The sequence below is a fragment of the Cynocephalus volans genome, chromosome 13, assembly GCF_027409185.1.
Source record: "Cynocephalus volans isolate mCynVol1 chromosome 13, mCynVol1.pri, whole genome shotgun sequence".
NCBI lineage: Eukaryota > Metazoa > Chordata > Mammalia > Dermoptera > Cynocephalidae > Cynocephalus > Cynocephalus volans.
Window position 1 is genome coordinate 27,548,151 of NC_084472.1, and position 13,746 is coordinate 27,561,896.

Genomic DNA, 13,746 nt, shown 5'->3' on the forward strand with positions numbered 1-13,746 from the left:
CAAGAGCACATCAAAATTAGATGGAAGTAATCAGGGAAGACTTTCTAAATGAGGTTCAGGTTTTAAATGAATTTCAAAAGTTTCCTAAATAGTATTCTTTTAGGAAATCTGAGGTAATTTGAGAATAAACCAAATGTGTAACTCTAGAAAGAAAAGTCATTACAAATGGGAAAATGGTGCTTTCTGTCTTGTAGGATTTGGCCACTATCTGTGTACCACAGATACCAGCTGATAATGCAAATATAATTGAATGCATGGACACCTCAGGTAAGAAAAAAAAAAAAATTAACAGCTCTAGTGACTAGGAAGGAACTCTGTTTTCTCTCTTTGCATACTGTTTTTTGATGATCTTATTTGTCTTTAAAAGTGTTTATATCATTCCTTTTTAAATGACTAATTTGTAAATTAAATGGTAAGGAAAACCTTACTATAATTATTATTCTTATCTGCTGTATTTGTTAAATCTTCCTCAATCATCAGAGAGTACTTAGGAGATGACCTAAGTAGGATCTTTAAAAATAGAAGTACTGAATTGTAACCATGAGTCAATTCTGGTCAAGAATTTTTATCTAATAGAGAAAATGTCATTTACCCCCTCCAAAACACAAACATATATATGACACATACAGAGAGATAGATAGATTCACACATATACTAATTAAAATTAAAGCACAACCCAATAAAATAATCTGTGATCATTTAGTGAGGTTAAAATCTTCCCCCACAGTTTTTTATGATTCAAGATTGCTCTGACTTTAGCTGCTTATTATGACAATGAAAAAAAAAAAACTACATTCATTATTAACATCAGCATAAAGGCTACCTAAAAAAATTTGTCCAGTTTCTTAAATTGAAAGTAAATACATGAAACATTGTCAAATTCTTTCAAAGCTCTTGGCTGAGGTTGTATGCATGTGATGGAGCTCCTCCTTGTGCATGCATAATACTGTATAAATGTAACTTGTCTTAAAACAGGAGTCTAGACCAGTTTACAAGCAGAAAGCAGAGAACAATTAGAATTTCACAGTAAGTGGACAATTACTACTTTAATAAAAAGAACAATTAAAATAACTTCTTATATCTATGAAAATAGATTTCAAAGTAAATAAATGTTATTGATTAACTTATTTTTCCCTTAGTCTTTTTCAGACAGTAACCATTATTTTTCTACCTTGAACTCTTTAAAATGTAACAGGCATAGGAATCTTATAACTTGTAAACTGCACCTTACCCAAAGAACTGGCCACACTAGTCTGTAAACCTACTTTTCCTCCTGATTTGTCCATTTTTGTTAATAACACCAACATCACTCCACCTCAAAAGCAGAAGCTCATTGCCCACTCATCTCTCCCTTTTCATCGACACTTAATCAGTTCTCAGGACTTGTCAACTCATCAAACCCAACAGCATTTATCCATGCATTTACTTCCTCATTGAGTCTACTAACCTTTGCACAAATTTTGAACAAAGCACCATGAGAGGTGTCAGCATAACTGAAGTATGAAAAACATACTTTCCCCAGACTCAAGATCTTTTGAATATTAAAGCCATGGGACATCTACTGCATTGTGAACACTCTCCCTTCCATGGCAGTTCTGAGTCCAAGCCATCATTTTATCTCACCTACCTCAAATATTATAACAGGTTTTTACAGCCAAGATTCTCTATGAAAACCTTTCTCCTTACCATAGAACATTGGTCAGGAGCATGTCGTCTTGCTGGCAGGTTCTTACCACCCCTGGATGAGAGTCTCTGTGTAAACCTGCCCGGCACAGCAGGTGCCCTGTGGGTCTTTTTCCCCAAGGCCCGGGCCACCAAAGTACTGTATTCACCCGCGCTGGCTAAACTTTAGAATGTACACATCTGAGCTGCAACAGTCACTTAAATTCAAAATCTTGACATGCCTATGGCTGTTGCTTGATTTCTTTAAACCAACAAGGCCTGATATTTTTCAGATTCTCAGCCTGTTTTGAAGGGTGCCTTCTTTAAATGCAGAATGCAGGTCTGTTTTCTCCATTTCCTACTTGCTTCTCCATCCCTGCCCAACACACATCCCCTCTAAGCCCACAGTTAGGCCAGGCCCAGAGACGCAGGAACAATGTGGAAGGGCAAAGGCTTCTCCATAAGTGAGCTTTTCTCATGCCTTGCTTCTGGATGCCTGTGCTTCTTATAATACATTGGGGTACTCCTATACTGTTTTTTAACTTTTAGAATTTGAGTATTTCTCCCCAATTTCCCTCAATTTGAAATCAAACTCTCTAGGTCATAGGATTTTGTAACTTCTATGCAGCCCACACTTTCAGCACAGCGTATAGTAGTCTCTGAACAGATAATTATCAAATTAACAAATTGGTTAATATTATTTTAAACTCAATATCATATTTGTATCTCCTTTCTTTATGTTTTTTGTCTTCTTTTTATTTCTTTGTTCACAAATGCATACTTAAATGAAGAAACCATACATAGCAATACACTATAGTTTCATTTTTAGTTTACAATACACTATAGAAAGTAAATTTAATTTGATCAACACTTTTAGGAGTTTATACAAATGAGTATGGTGGCAGAGAAATGCAAGATCTGGGAGGAGGAGAAAGAACAACAGGATTTGAACTAGCAGAAGGTGTTAAAACGTCAGGAGTGCCTGACATATGTCAAGAATATTCTGGAACATTAAGAAGAAATTCTATGAGGGAATGTAGAGAAGGAGCTCTGAATATGAATTTCATGGAAAGTTACTTCTGCCAGGTAAGATCTCTAACCATGTGCCTTCCTTGCCATCCCCGGGCACACTGCTCTACTCCAGGCTTTCACTAATTCCCAGCAGGGCTCTGGCAGGAGTCTCTTAACTAGGTCCTCAGCCTCTAATCTTCACGGACAACAGTCCATATTGCTGCTGAATAATATTTCTAAAGCCGTGACCTGAGCACTTGACTCCCCCTCTTAAATATGGCTAATAGCTTCCAGCTCTATTTTGTCCATGGCATGATGTCCAAACTCCTAATATGACAATTAAAATATTCACAGAATGATCCCTACCCTGCATCTCCAATTGATCCTTACCTCTGCCTTATTCCCAGCAGACCACCCACCTCCATGTCATGCTCACACTGTCCCCCTCCTGCAACACTTTTATCCCATCACAGCTTTCACAAACCCCTACCCGTCTTTCAAGATCCAGTCCAATTAGCACTGCCTCTCTAAAGTTTTTACAGTTTACTGTCATCCAAAATAGTATTAATGTTTCCACATGTGTATTTCCGTAGTACTTTGTTTATACCTTTTTCAAAACATATCATTGTTAAAATCTATTAGTTTATATGTGTGCCACACTTTTAGTGTCTCATCCATACGTTCTACATTATACAACCAGTACCTGGCACAGTTCCAGGCACATCGTAATGTACAATAAGAGTGGGTTCAAGAGCCATAGTACCCTTCCAGAACCTTCTATGAACCAGATGCAGGTGATGGAAAGAATGTGAAGCCTGGAGAAGCAGCAGAAGGAGAATTAACTTTGTCATCCCTAGGCAGAAACACAATTGTGTGCGGTTAAACACCATATGATATTCAACCTTCAGGAAGCTCCTTACTGGAAATACATTGCTGTCCTTCTACATTCTGGCCTAAAATACCTTCATTAATTCCCCTAACGGTTTAGAAGGTCACTGATGTTTTTAAATAAAATATTAGTAAAAGCCTTTCAAATAGCAATAGATAATAATGAAGCTTGTTGCTGCAATCTACAGGAATACTCCCTATCCATGTACCTACATATGAATATTATTTTCATGAAAAGTAAAATTCTGCCTCCAAACTTTTGCACATAACAGCTTCTTCCTGCCCAGAACACCCTGTCCACTTCACTTGTTCAGTCACTTCATTCCAATCTCTGATCAAACATACTTTATCAGAGATGTCCCCTGACTACGAACCTAAAAGAACAACCTCCATCACTTTCTATCCCTTTACATTGCACCTACCACCTCCTGACATATGTGTATGTATTGCCTGTGTAACCCTACTGAAACTTAAGCCCTGCAAGAGAAGGACTTTATCTGGTATTGTTCATTACTGCAAAACCAAGTTTCTAACAGTGTGTCTGGCAAATAGCAAGTACTCAACTAGATAATTTTTTTTAACAAAATGGTACAATGAGTTAGTTTCTCATAAGGTATTTCTGATATTTCACCTGAAAATTTGCAATCCAGTATTATGAACAGCAAAGATGAAATAAAAGTGCACATCTGTGGGCTTTCTCTTTGAATTTAGAGAGACTCTATGTTTTAAAATTATCTTTGGTCACTTTCAATTTTGAATCCAAAAGTGGCTTAGATCCACAGTCAAATTTTCCCACTGCTGTGCTGAAAAACCACATAGCAACAAACTTTCACAGACCATCATATTCACTGCATCTGAAAGAAAGAAAACACGATACTGAATGAGCCCAAATCAATTATGAACTACCATTCTTAAACCAACAAATACACATTTTTGTATACTTCAAATTCAGCATTTTTATGTACCTCCTTCTAACTCAGTTATAAAATAATTCATGGAATAATTTTGTGATTTGTGTCCAGAGTGCACAACTATAAATGAGTCCATGTAAGAAAAATTTAAAAACCATAATGTATTATTGGCATTATAGTTAAAATCATTTCTAACCAAATTATTTAAATCTTAAAGCAGCTATGGTAGATGTTAGCATTTTGTTTTATATATCCTTCTTTGGTAGTGCTCTGAAAGAAAAACATAATAGCAAAGACTGTTCTATTATTGCTAAATATGTACTCACAGTTTTATTTTCTCTTTTCTCCACAAATTTAGAAAGCATATGCTTATGCAGATGAAGACGAAGGACGCCCATCCAATGACTGTTTGCTCATATATGATATTGAAGGTGTAGGTTCCCCCGCTGGCTCCGTGGGTTGTTGTAGCTTCATTGGAGAAGATTTGGATGACAGCTTCTTGGATACACTGGGGCCTAAATTTAAGAAGTTGGCAGATATCAGCCTGGGGAAAAAAACTGAATCATATCCAGAGCCTGATCTTGCTTGGCCACCTCAGAGCACTGAACCGATTTACCCCCAGCAGGGAACAGAGCCTCTGGGTAGTGGACACCCACCAATCCCCCCACATTTCGGCACTACCACAGTAATTTCTGAAAGCACCTATCCCTCGGGACCTGGTGTACAGCATCCTGTGCCTATTCCTGATCCTCTGGGCTATGGTAATGTCACTGTGACCGAGTCTTACACCACCTCTGGCACTCTGAAGCCCTCTGTCCATGTTCATGATAACCGACCTGCCTCAAACGTGGTGGTGACAGAGAGGGTGGTCGGCCCAATCTCTGGTGCTGATTTGCATGGAATGTTAGAGATGCCTGACTTGAGGGATGGGTCGAATATTATAGTGACAGAAAGGGTAATAGCACCAAGTTCAAGTCTACCTACCTCTCTGACTATCCCTAATTCTAGAGAGTCTTCAAATGTGGTAGTTACAGAACGAGTAATCCAGCCAACTTCCGGCATGATGGGCAGTCTGAGTATGCACCCTGAGTTATCAAACGCCCACAATGTGATTGTGACAGAGAGAGTTGTTTCTGGCACTGGCATAAGTGGAATTGGTGGCACAGCTGGGATAAGTGGAGGCAGTGGCATAGGCGGTAGTGGCTTGGTTGGCACCAGCATGGGTGTCAGTGGCGGGGGCCTGAGTGGAGCTGGAGTCAGTGGTGGCACCATTGGGCTGAGTAACCTGGGTGGAGGCGGGGGCCTGAGTAGCAGCATGTCAGGGACAGCCACCATGGGCCACATGAGGAGTTCCTCTGACCATCACTTTAACCAGACCTTTGGATCCACCTCCCCCAGCACAGCTCGAAGCCGAATCACAAAGTACAGTACGGTCCAGTATACCAAGTAGTCCGCATCCCAGCACACTTTTTCAGAGTACTTGTTCTTTAGATTCAGTCCTCACCACAAACTAACCATGTGACTTCCAATGCACAACTAGATGCTAAGATATTTGTGGAGCAAGGTGAGAAACCACAATGAGAAAAATAAATGGAAACATAGCTGTGGGGGCAGAGCTCTCCCCAGCATTTGTAAACTTTCTTCTTACATTAGTAGTAATGAAAGCATGACAGGGAACTAAAACTTAGGCAGGGTCTTCTTTGTGCCTGTGTGGCCTGGAAGGTCTTCTTTGCATCTGTGTGGCCTGTAGCATATCTCCAGCCTTTGGAATAAATAAAACTCAGTCATGTAATAGCACTGGCCTTAAGGTAGCAATTGGTATTCCTTGCTCTGTTTGGATTTGCCATGTAGCTCAGGCAACAGTTTAAAAAAACTAAACATGCGACCTGTGCTCAGTATGTGGGGACAATCTGCAATATGTGCCAAAAGCCCTGTCAGTTACACAGATAATATAAATAGAAATTCAGCCACAGATTCAACCAGGGTTAACTATTTTTTTTTAAATATGACTACTTAGTCAAGTCCGCAAGCCACCAAGCACTCCTACCTTAATAACTGCAATAGTTAAAATACACTTCATATTAGGAAATGTTTTCCAGAAAAGAAATTCCACTAAAGTGGGGCAATAGAGCAAGATTTTTTTGGAGTAAACTGACAATATTCAAGCCTGAATCTTAAGAGGGGACTTTTAAATCTCCCGTGGAGCTGAAGACTTTTTTTATTTTAGTTTGTGTTTAGTGGTAGATGTAGTCTTGATGAATATTGCTTACTGGTGAGGTTAAGGAATATCACACTCATTTCTCCCTTTACCACTGTGGTTTTGACTTAGTAAAGGAAAACTTGCCAGGTTTACTCTAAGATTAAAGCAAATGACACCTGACATTGTTGTCATCACAAGTGGTAAATTACCTGCTACGTAAGCAGAGGGGAAATGCATTGTGTTTTCAGATGTCGTTTTTAGTACATTTTTAGTGTTTTTCATTCATATCCAGCTGTATATTACAAAAATCCTAAATTACAATAATTTACTTAAGCTGAGCTGTTGGAGGGGGGAAGCTCACAGTATGGTTAAGCTTTGGGGAAATTTTTTTTCAGGGATCTTTAAAAAAATGTTTTTAGAGCATGAAAAATGTTTAATGGGGCAAGTTAGAGAAGAAATATTTGGTAAAGTAATACCATGCCAATTATTAGCTTTAATTGAGTTTAGTACTTGCTTTTAACGACCCTCTGCTGCCATTACGAAAAGATCAACCAGGAACCTTTAACAGAGTTGATGATATTGTGTTGACAAGTCAAATAGGACTAGACAAGCTCATTTTCTTTGTCTCTCCCACCCCCTAAACCTAATTTTCTCACTAGCATAAATTTTAAATTCCTGATCTGATTTAGTTCTGGGATTCTATATGCTCTGATTTATTGATAGTTTCCAAATTATATAGTACGATATATTTTTCTAGCTTCAAATTTTAGTAATGTTCTATTTATGATGTATTATTTTGTGTGTTTGCTATATAGTGTTACTTCTTTAAAAATCTCTAAAAGAATCAAAACATTCTAACAGACAGGTAAATTTACTATTACATGTACTGGAAATTTTTTTTCTCTTTTTTAAATTCAATGTTAATATAAACTACAAAAGTTAAACTTGACATGACAAAAGTAGAAAAAAAATCTTCACCCTGGAGTTGTAAATTATATCCAACTTTTAAAGATTTTTCTCCTAATTACTCAAATTTCCTAAGTGTTACAAGATTGAAGAATAATTATTCAACTTCCAACACTTGTCAAAGAGGGTTAGGAGTGAAATATTTTATGTAGAGCTATTTTGCTCTATAAAACAGCAGATAAGATTAATATTTTTAAAGCCACAATATACATCTTATTTTAACTCTGTAGAGTATGTAAAATTTTGATAGTTTGTAGCATACTAAAATGCGGAGGTGTAAATAAAGTCATTCAAAGGAATATTTCTTTTATTTCTTTCTGTTGTTTAGGGGGCTGCATTAAGGATGGGTAATCTTTCCAGACATAACATCGAAAGGTGTTTATTGAAATATACTTGAGTATGCCGGGGTCCAGAAGTTTAAAGGAGTAGAAATAATTACTGATTAACTAATTGAAAGAAATGATATCTGAACACAGAAAGCTTACTTCTTGTTTTAATCCGACATATGATCATAAGCCTTTCCTTAAGACACCTGCTACCTTCCAGAGATATTTTTTAGGTTGTTCACCAAATTTCAGAGTGGCCATCTTTAAAAATTGTTGTTGTTAATTTAGATCCATTAGTTATATAAAACCATGAACAATCCGAGAAAAAAATTGGCAGTATTAGTCATCTATCTTTCTAGAAAGATACTTTCAAATCAAATATTTATTTCAGGATTGCACATTGATGTTCTAACTGTTTAGTCCTAAATTTTAAAATTACCTTTTTAAGAATTCAACCATGTTACTTTTTCAATGAACAACCTTTAGGCAGAATTTTATTCTTCCCTTTAGATGCTTATGTATCATTCTATAGACCTAGAAGAGACATGGGGAACCATTTTATAAGTGAATTGTCATATTTCAGATCCACATTGCAAGTTGAATGTCAGATCAACTTACTCTTAACAAAAGGTGGAGAAAGAAATGGTAGTGTAATGTTATGTATATATGGTTTGAAAACAAACAATGATGTTTATAAAACATCTGACTTTCTAAACAAGTAGTCCTTAGAGGTAAAAAATAGTGTGTCATAAATATTTTATTTATCATTTAAAATCAATCAAAATACCATCTTGTGCTAATTTTGACATTGAATTCCAGATGTATGTGCTACATATTATTTACCTCTATGCATGTTGCCTGATGTGACTGTATTTGCACTGAAAAATTTACAGGAAAAGCATTTAGGGTTATTTACATACTTTCATCTTGGCATCTGTCCCACATTTGTGTACGAAGCTTTTAGCATCATAATTTTCACTCAATGTAATGTTCAGACAAAATTATATTTTCAAAAATTACAATTTTACTCTATTAAGTGGATGTATTTAGTTATCTACCCAATTTATTTCTGAATTTATACCAAGATTTGATTGTCAGCCAAGGTATAACACATATGATAGCTTTGAGTTTAGTAGGAGTTTAAAGGTGTTATAACCATTGGCAAAAATAGCCATGGCTATTTTGGAAAGACATTTAAAACTCAAAACAACCTTTTTAGAGTATTTGCTACATTTTTTCATGCCTATTAGTAAATTCCAACCCTTTGGGGGATTTCTGGTATTTTTAAAATCTGCTTCACATTGCACTGGAATACACCAGTCCACAGTAGATTGCTAGTACTCGTGAAATAACATCTGTCTTCCAGTTACAGATCATTCTATTTTTTATGTTAGGGTGAACCTCGAATGGATCAACCTATTATCCATCAAATAATTTTAAAATAATGAACAGTCTATTGTTTAATTGTCTACATTCCCCCCATTTAGTTATATTAGAATTTCTGAATTTCTAAATTTCTAAATCATCAAACTGTACTTGGTCTAACTTATTTTTCTTTTGCTGTCTATTTTACAAGCATTTTAAAACTCTAATATTCATCTTTGGTGATGTTTAAAATAAGGTGCTTTCTTTCAAGTTTCAATATAAAAGTTTTGGGATTATTTGGGTGCTAGTTCCTTGTTTGGCCACCTGTTGGCTATTTTAAGTTGTTTTGTAATTTCCAAAGAGTTATGTTTACAGCAATAAAATGATTGATATGCCTCCATTATTTTTTCTGAATCATAAGAAAAGAGAGAGGGTTTAGACCGTAAGGAATAACTAGAAGTTATCAAATCAGGATATTATTTTCATCCTGTATTGGGGATAGGAGGAGAAATTATTTTATTTGCACAATGTTAAAATATATTTTCATTCTCCGTTTCCTAGCTTTATTTTTTCATGTTTCCTGAGGAGCCTATTCTGGAGTACTACTTAGTGATATCAGAGCACAGCCCTGACCAGGTAGTTAGTCTCACACAAATGAAGATGATAAATAACTTGCATTTCAAGCTTATATTTGATACTTTCAGCATCTTTATGCCTTCACTTTTCTTTCTTCCTTACTCCAATATTTTATTTTTGTCTACACTAGCATATTATTTCTTTTAAAATAGGTTTTCTTATTTCCTTTAAAATTTATACCTTTTCATTTTTATTGGGGTGCATCTCCTTTCAGCTCTCCAGTGCAATCTAGAGTATTATCATCATCTTGCACAAAGACTTAACACTTCCAGATTCATGTGATCCCTTCCTTCACTTCTCATCTTAATAATGTAACGTCTCCACTTTTAATAAAGACCTTACATCCTGGCCCACAGTCTCTTGCGACTTCTCCAGCTCCTGAGTGTGTTAACTAACTGCAACATCCACGTGGAGGAACCATCCAACACCCCAGATTCTCAGTTCCTAGACCTCCATCTTCCCCACTCCACCTCAGCCACCATCTCCTTGCCATAACCCAGCATGTTGGTCCCTTGAATGCCTCAGTTTCAGCCCTCACAGCCTCTGATGACTTCCCCTTACCCTTCCAGCCTGCTTGCGAGTCCTCCACTTCATCAAAGCTTCCAGTGTGTTGACTCCCACCACTTCTGCGCTATCTGTCAGCTTCAGGAGTCCACCTTGAGTCACCTCTTTGTGACTGTAAGGACCTCATCCAGGCCCCTTTTTATTATTTTATTTTTCATTTTCTAAATATTTATCATTCACATGAATTTACATAGTGCTTATCTTTTTCTTTGTTTAATTCAAAATATTTTAACATTTATTTGTACATATTAGAGGGGTACAGTGTATCATTTCAGTACATGCATATACTACACAATGATGCACTTAGGATAAATCGTGTAGTTTTGTACCCATTAGTCCACCGTTTCTCCTCTCCCACCCGCAACCTCTGGTAACAATTGTTCTACTCTCCACTTCTATGAGAACCACTTATGTTTTTTTTTTCTTTTAGATTCCACATTATGAGTGCTTGACTTACTTCACTTGATTGTTTCCAGTTCCATTCATGTTGCTTCAGATAATAGGATATCATTTTTTTTAATAGCTGAGTAGAAATAAATGTCCATCCATCAATGGGAGAATGATTTAAAACAACTGCAGTATCCATGCACAGTAGAATACTACTCAGGCCTCTTCTTAAATGTTCAAAATTAAACTTGTAATTTCACCCCCAGTGTTCCCCTATTCTAATAAATATTACCCCATCTACCCATTATTCAAGCCAGAAATTGAGAACAGCTCCTTAATCTCATCCTTTTTCTTGACCTCTACATTTTAAGTGGAGGAAGTCCTGTCAATTCTAAAATCAAAATATATCTCAAGCCATCTCGTTTTCATCCCCATCTGCCATTTATCGTGACTGCCTCTTAAGTCATCTCTCTGCTTCCAACTGGCCTTCCTCAAACAGTTCTCTACAGATGAACCTATGTGGCCTTCTAACATATAAATTAAGTTAAATAAGCCCCTATTTTAAGAATTTCAATGAATTTCCACTGCATGGCTCAGAATAGCCTACAGGGACCTGTGTGATCTGGCATTAGTCCACAATAGATGAAGGTAGTTTGGACTAGTAGAGTTGTAATGGAGAAGGTGAGAAGGAATGAATTAAGGAAATGTCTTTGCCTTTGCAGTTGGTATTCACTCTGCCTGGAACATCTTCCTCTCCATTTTTACCTGGCTACATCTTTTCATCCTTCAGCAAGCAATTTAAATGTTATTTCCTGGGATATTCTTTCTTTGACCAATCTTTTCATTCAATCATTCTGCAGATATTTATCAAATTGCTATTAGCTGTGCCAACAGTGATGATGTGACAGTGAACAAGAGAGATAAAGTCCTTCTCATGGAGTTCACAATCAGGATAAGGTGGGGATGGGTCTGACAATAAGCAATTGAACAAGTAAATATACAAGGGTACTTCAAAAAGTTTGTGGAAAAATAGAATTGAAAGATAATACTAATATTTACAGGAACTTTTTGAAGTACTCACATGTAGTATGTCAGATGGCAGTAGCTGCTCAATGGAAAAACAAAGCAGGGTGACATAGGATAGGGAGAGCAGGATGGGAGGGTGAGGCAGGGTTCTAGTATAAAATAATATTTGAGCAGAGAACTGAAGAACAGTAAGGTGCAAGCCATGTGGCTATTTCAGAGCTATTACAGACAGAGGAGTATTCAAGAAAGAAAAAGGAGACCCATGTGTCTGAAGAGCATAAAAAAAGAAAAGTGTGGGAAATGAGATCTGAGAAGGAAGAAGGAAAGAGACTAGTTTGGCTTTTCAGGCCACTGTAAGTACTCTTACTTATTCTGAGTATAATAGAAAGCCACTGGAGAGTGCAGCTGAGGGGCGCTGTGCTCAGATTTATATTTTTAAAAGATCACTCTACCTGCAGAGTTGACACTCATGGAAGGACATCACAAAATCAAGGAGAGTGGTGAGAAGGCTACTGCAATAATCCAGGCAAAAAAATGACAAAAACAAAACAAAATCCTAGACAGATTAAAAAGCAACATGCAGAAAGAAATTGGAGAAAAAGGTCACTGAGGAATAGATTAAATTTAAATCTCATTATAAATTGCCTTGGAAAAAACTCAAGCATAATGAGTACAAATGGAGAATATTAGGTTGGTCAAAAAGTTTGTAAATTACACCAATTATACTTGGTGATTGAGTTCAAATAAGACAAATCCCAGCTGACTCTAGGAGACTTACTTTTCCTAGTTTTACAAAAAAAGCTTACAAATTTGGTATGTCCCATTCTGTGCCTGTTTCACAATCATATCCCTTCTTTCTTAACCTCATATAAAACCTGGGAGAAGAGCAGCCACCTCTAGAACATTCCCAGAACTGCTCAGAATATCAGGCTCTATTTCTTAACAAAGTTCACATCTGTTTTGACCCAGAATGTAATTTGTTGCATTTTTTCAGAGAAAAATACTTTGCTCCATTCAACTTATTAGATATTCCTTTTAAAATGTATGCCAGTTTCTGCTTGATAAATTACAGAGCCAGGTTTATCAGCTCATTTTGACCATTGCCTTATACTGGGTTCACCCAGAAGCAGAAACTCAGACAGGATTTGAGTGCAATTTTGGAAAGAGGTAAAGGAACCACTGGTGGGGAATGGGCAGATGAAACAGGGAAGAGAAAGCAGCCAATCGAAGGTATAACCAGGGGAATCAAAGTCCAGTCCTCCTGGGAAAGACAGTGGGAGCCAGCGCCGTACAGGCATTGCAGAGTCAAACCATCCAAGAAACAAAGGAGATCGTGCATTTATGTATACCAGCGGCCATCCATTAACAGTTAAGGGCCACCTCTGGGGACACTTAATTCCTTGTGCCTGCTTCACTGGTGGGTAAAGTGGCTTTGGCATCAGTGAAGTGAAGAAATGCAGGCACTGGCAGTCTGTATGGGTGAGCACTGAAAGGGTAAGAGAAAATATAGAGAAGGTCATGTAAAGGTCTGGTACAGCCACTGGTGTACTCTGCAGCACTCTGGTGAAATATGCTATGAGAAACCTCAGAGTGTTCTATTTGACAGTCCTTCCTTGAACATTCCCCTACAAATGGGAATGTGTCATAAGTTAATATATTGATAGATTAAGTAACCAAACCCAGTGGTGTGAAATAAGAAAGTCTTCAGGTTCCCCTCATAATTAATTTGTACCTTCATGATTTTACATCATTTATGTTAATAAGATGCTTGCCCCCTATTGAGTGCTTGCACATGTAATCACTC

At 37.0% G+C, this 13,746-nt stretch overlaps 1 protein-coding gene across 1 annotated transcript in view; it reads left to right on the forward strand.

The window, feature by feature from the left end:
- Positions 1-7,394, forward strand: part of DSG1 (desmoglein 1) — a 39,191-nt gene extending 31,797 nt beyond the window's left edge. The window contains exons 14-16 of the mRNA XM_063076819.1: positions 195-267; positions 2,540-2,748; positions 4,831-7,394. Of these exons, the coding sequence (XP_062932889.1) occupies positions 195-267; positions 2,540-2,748; positions 4,831-5,922 (1,374 nt within the window). The 3' untranslated portion in view covers positions 5,923-7,394. The remainder of the gene's footprint in view (positions 1-194; positions 268-2,539; positions 2,749-4,830) is intronic.
- Positions 7,395-13,746: the final 6,352 nt, after the last annotated feature.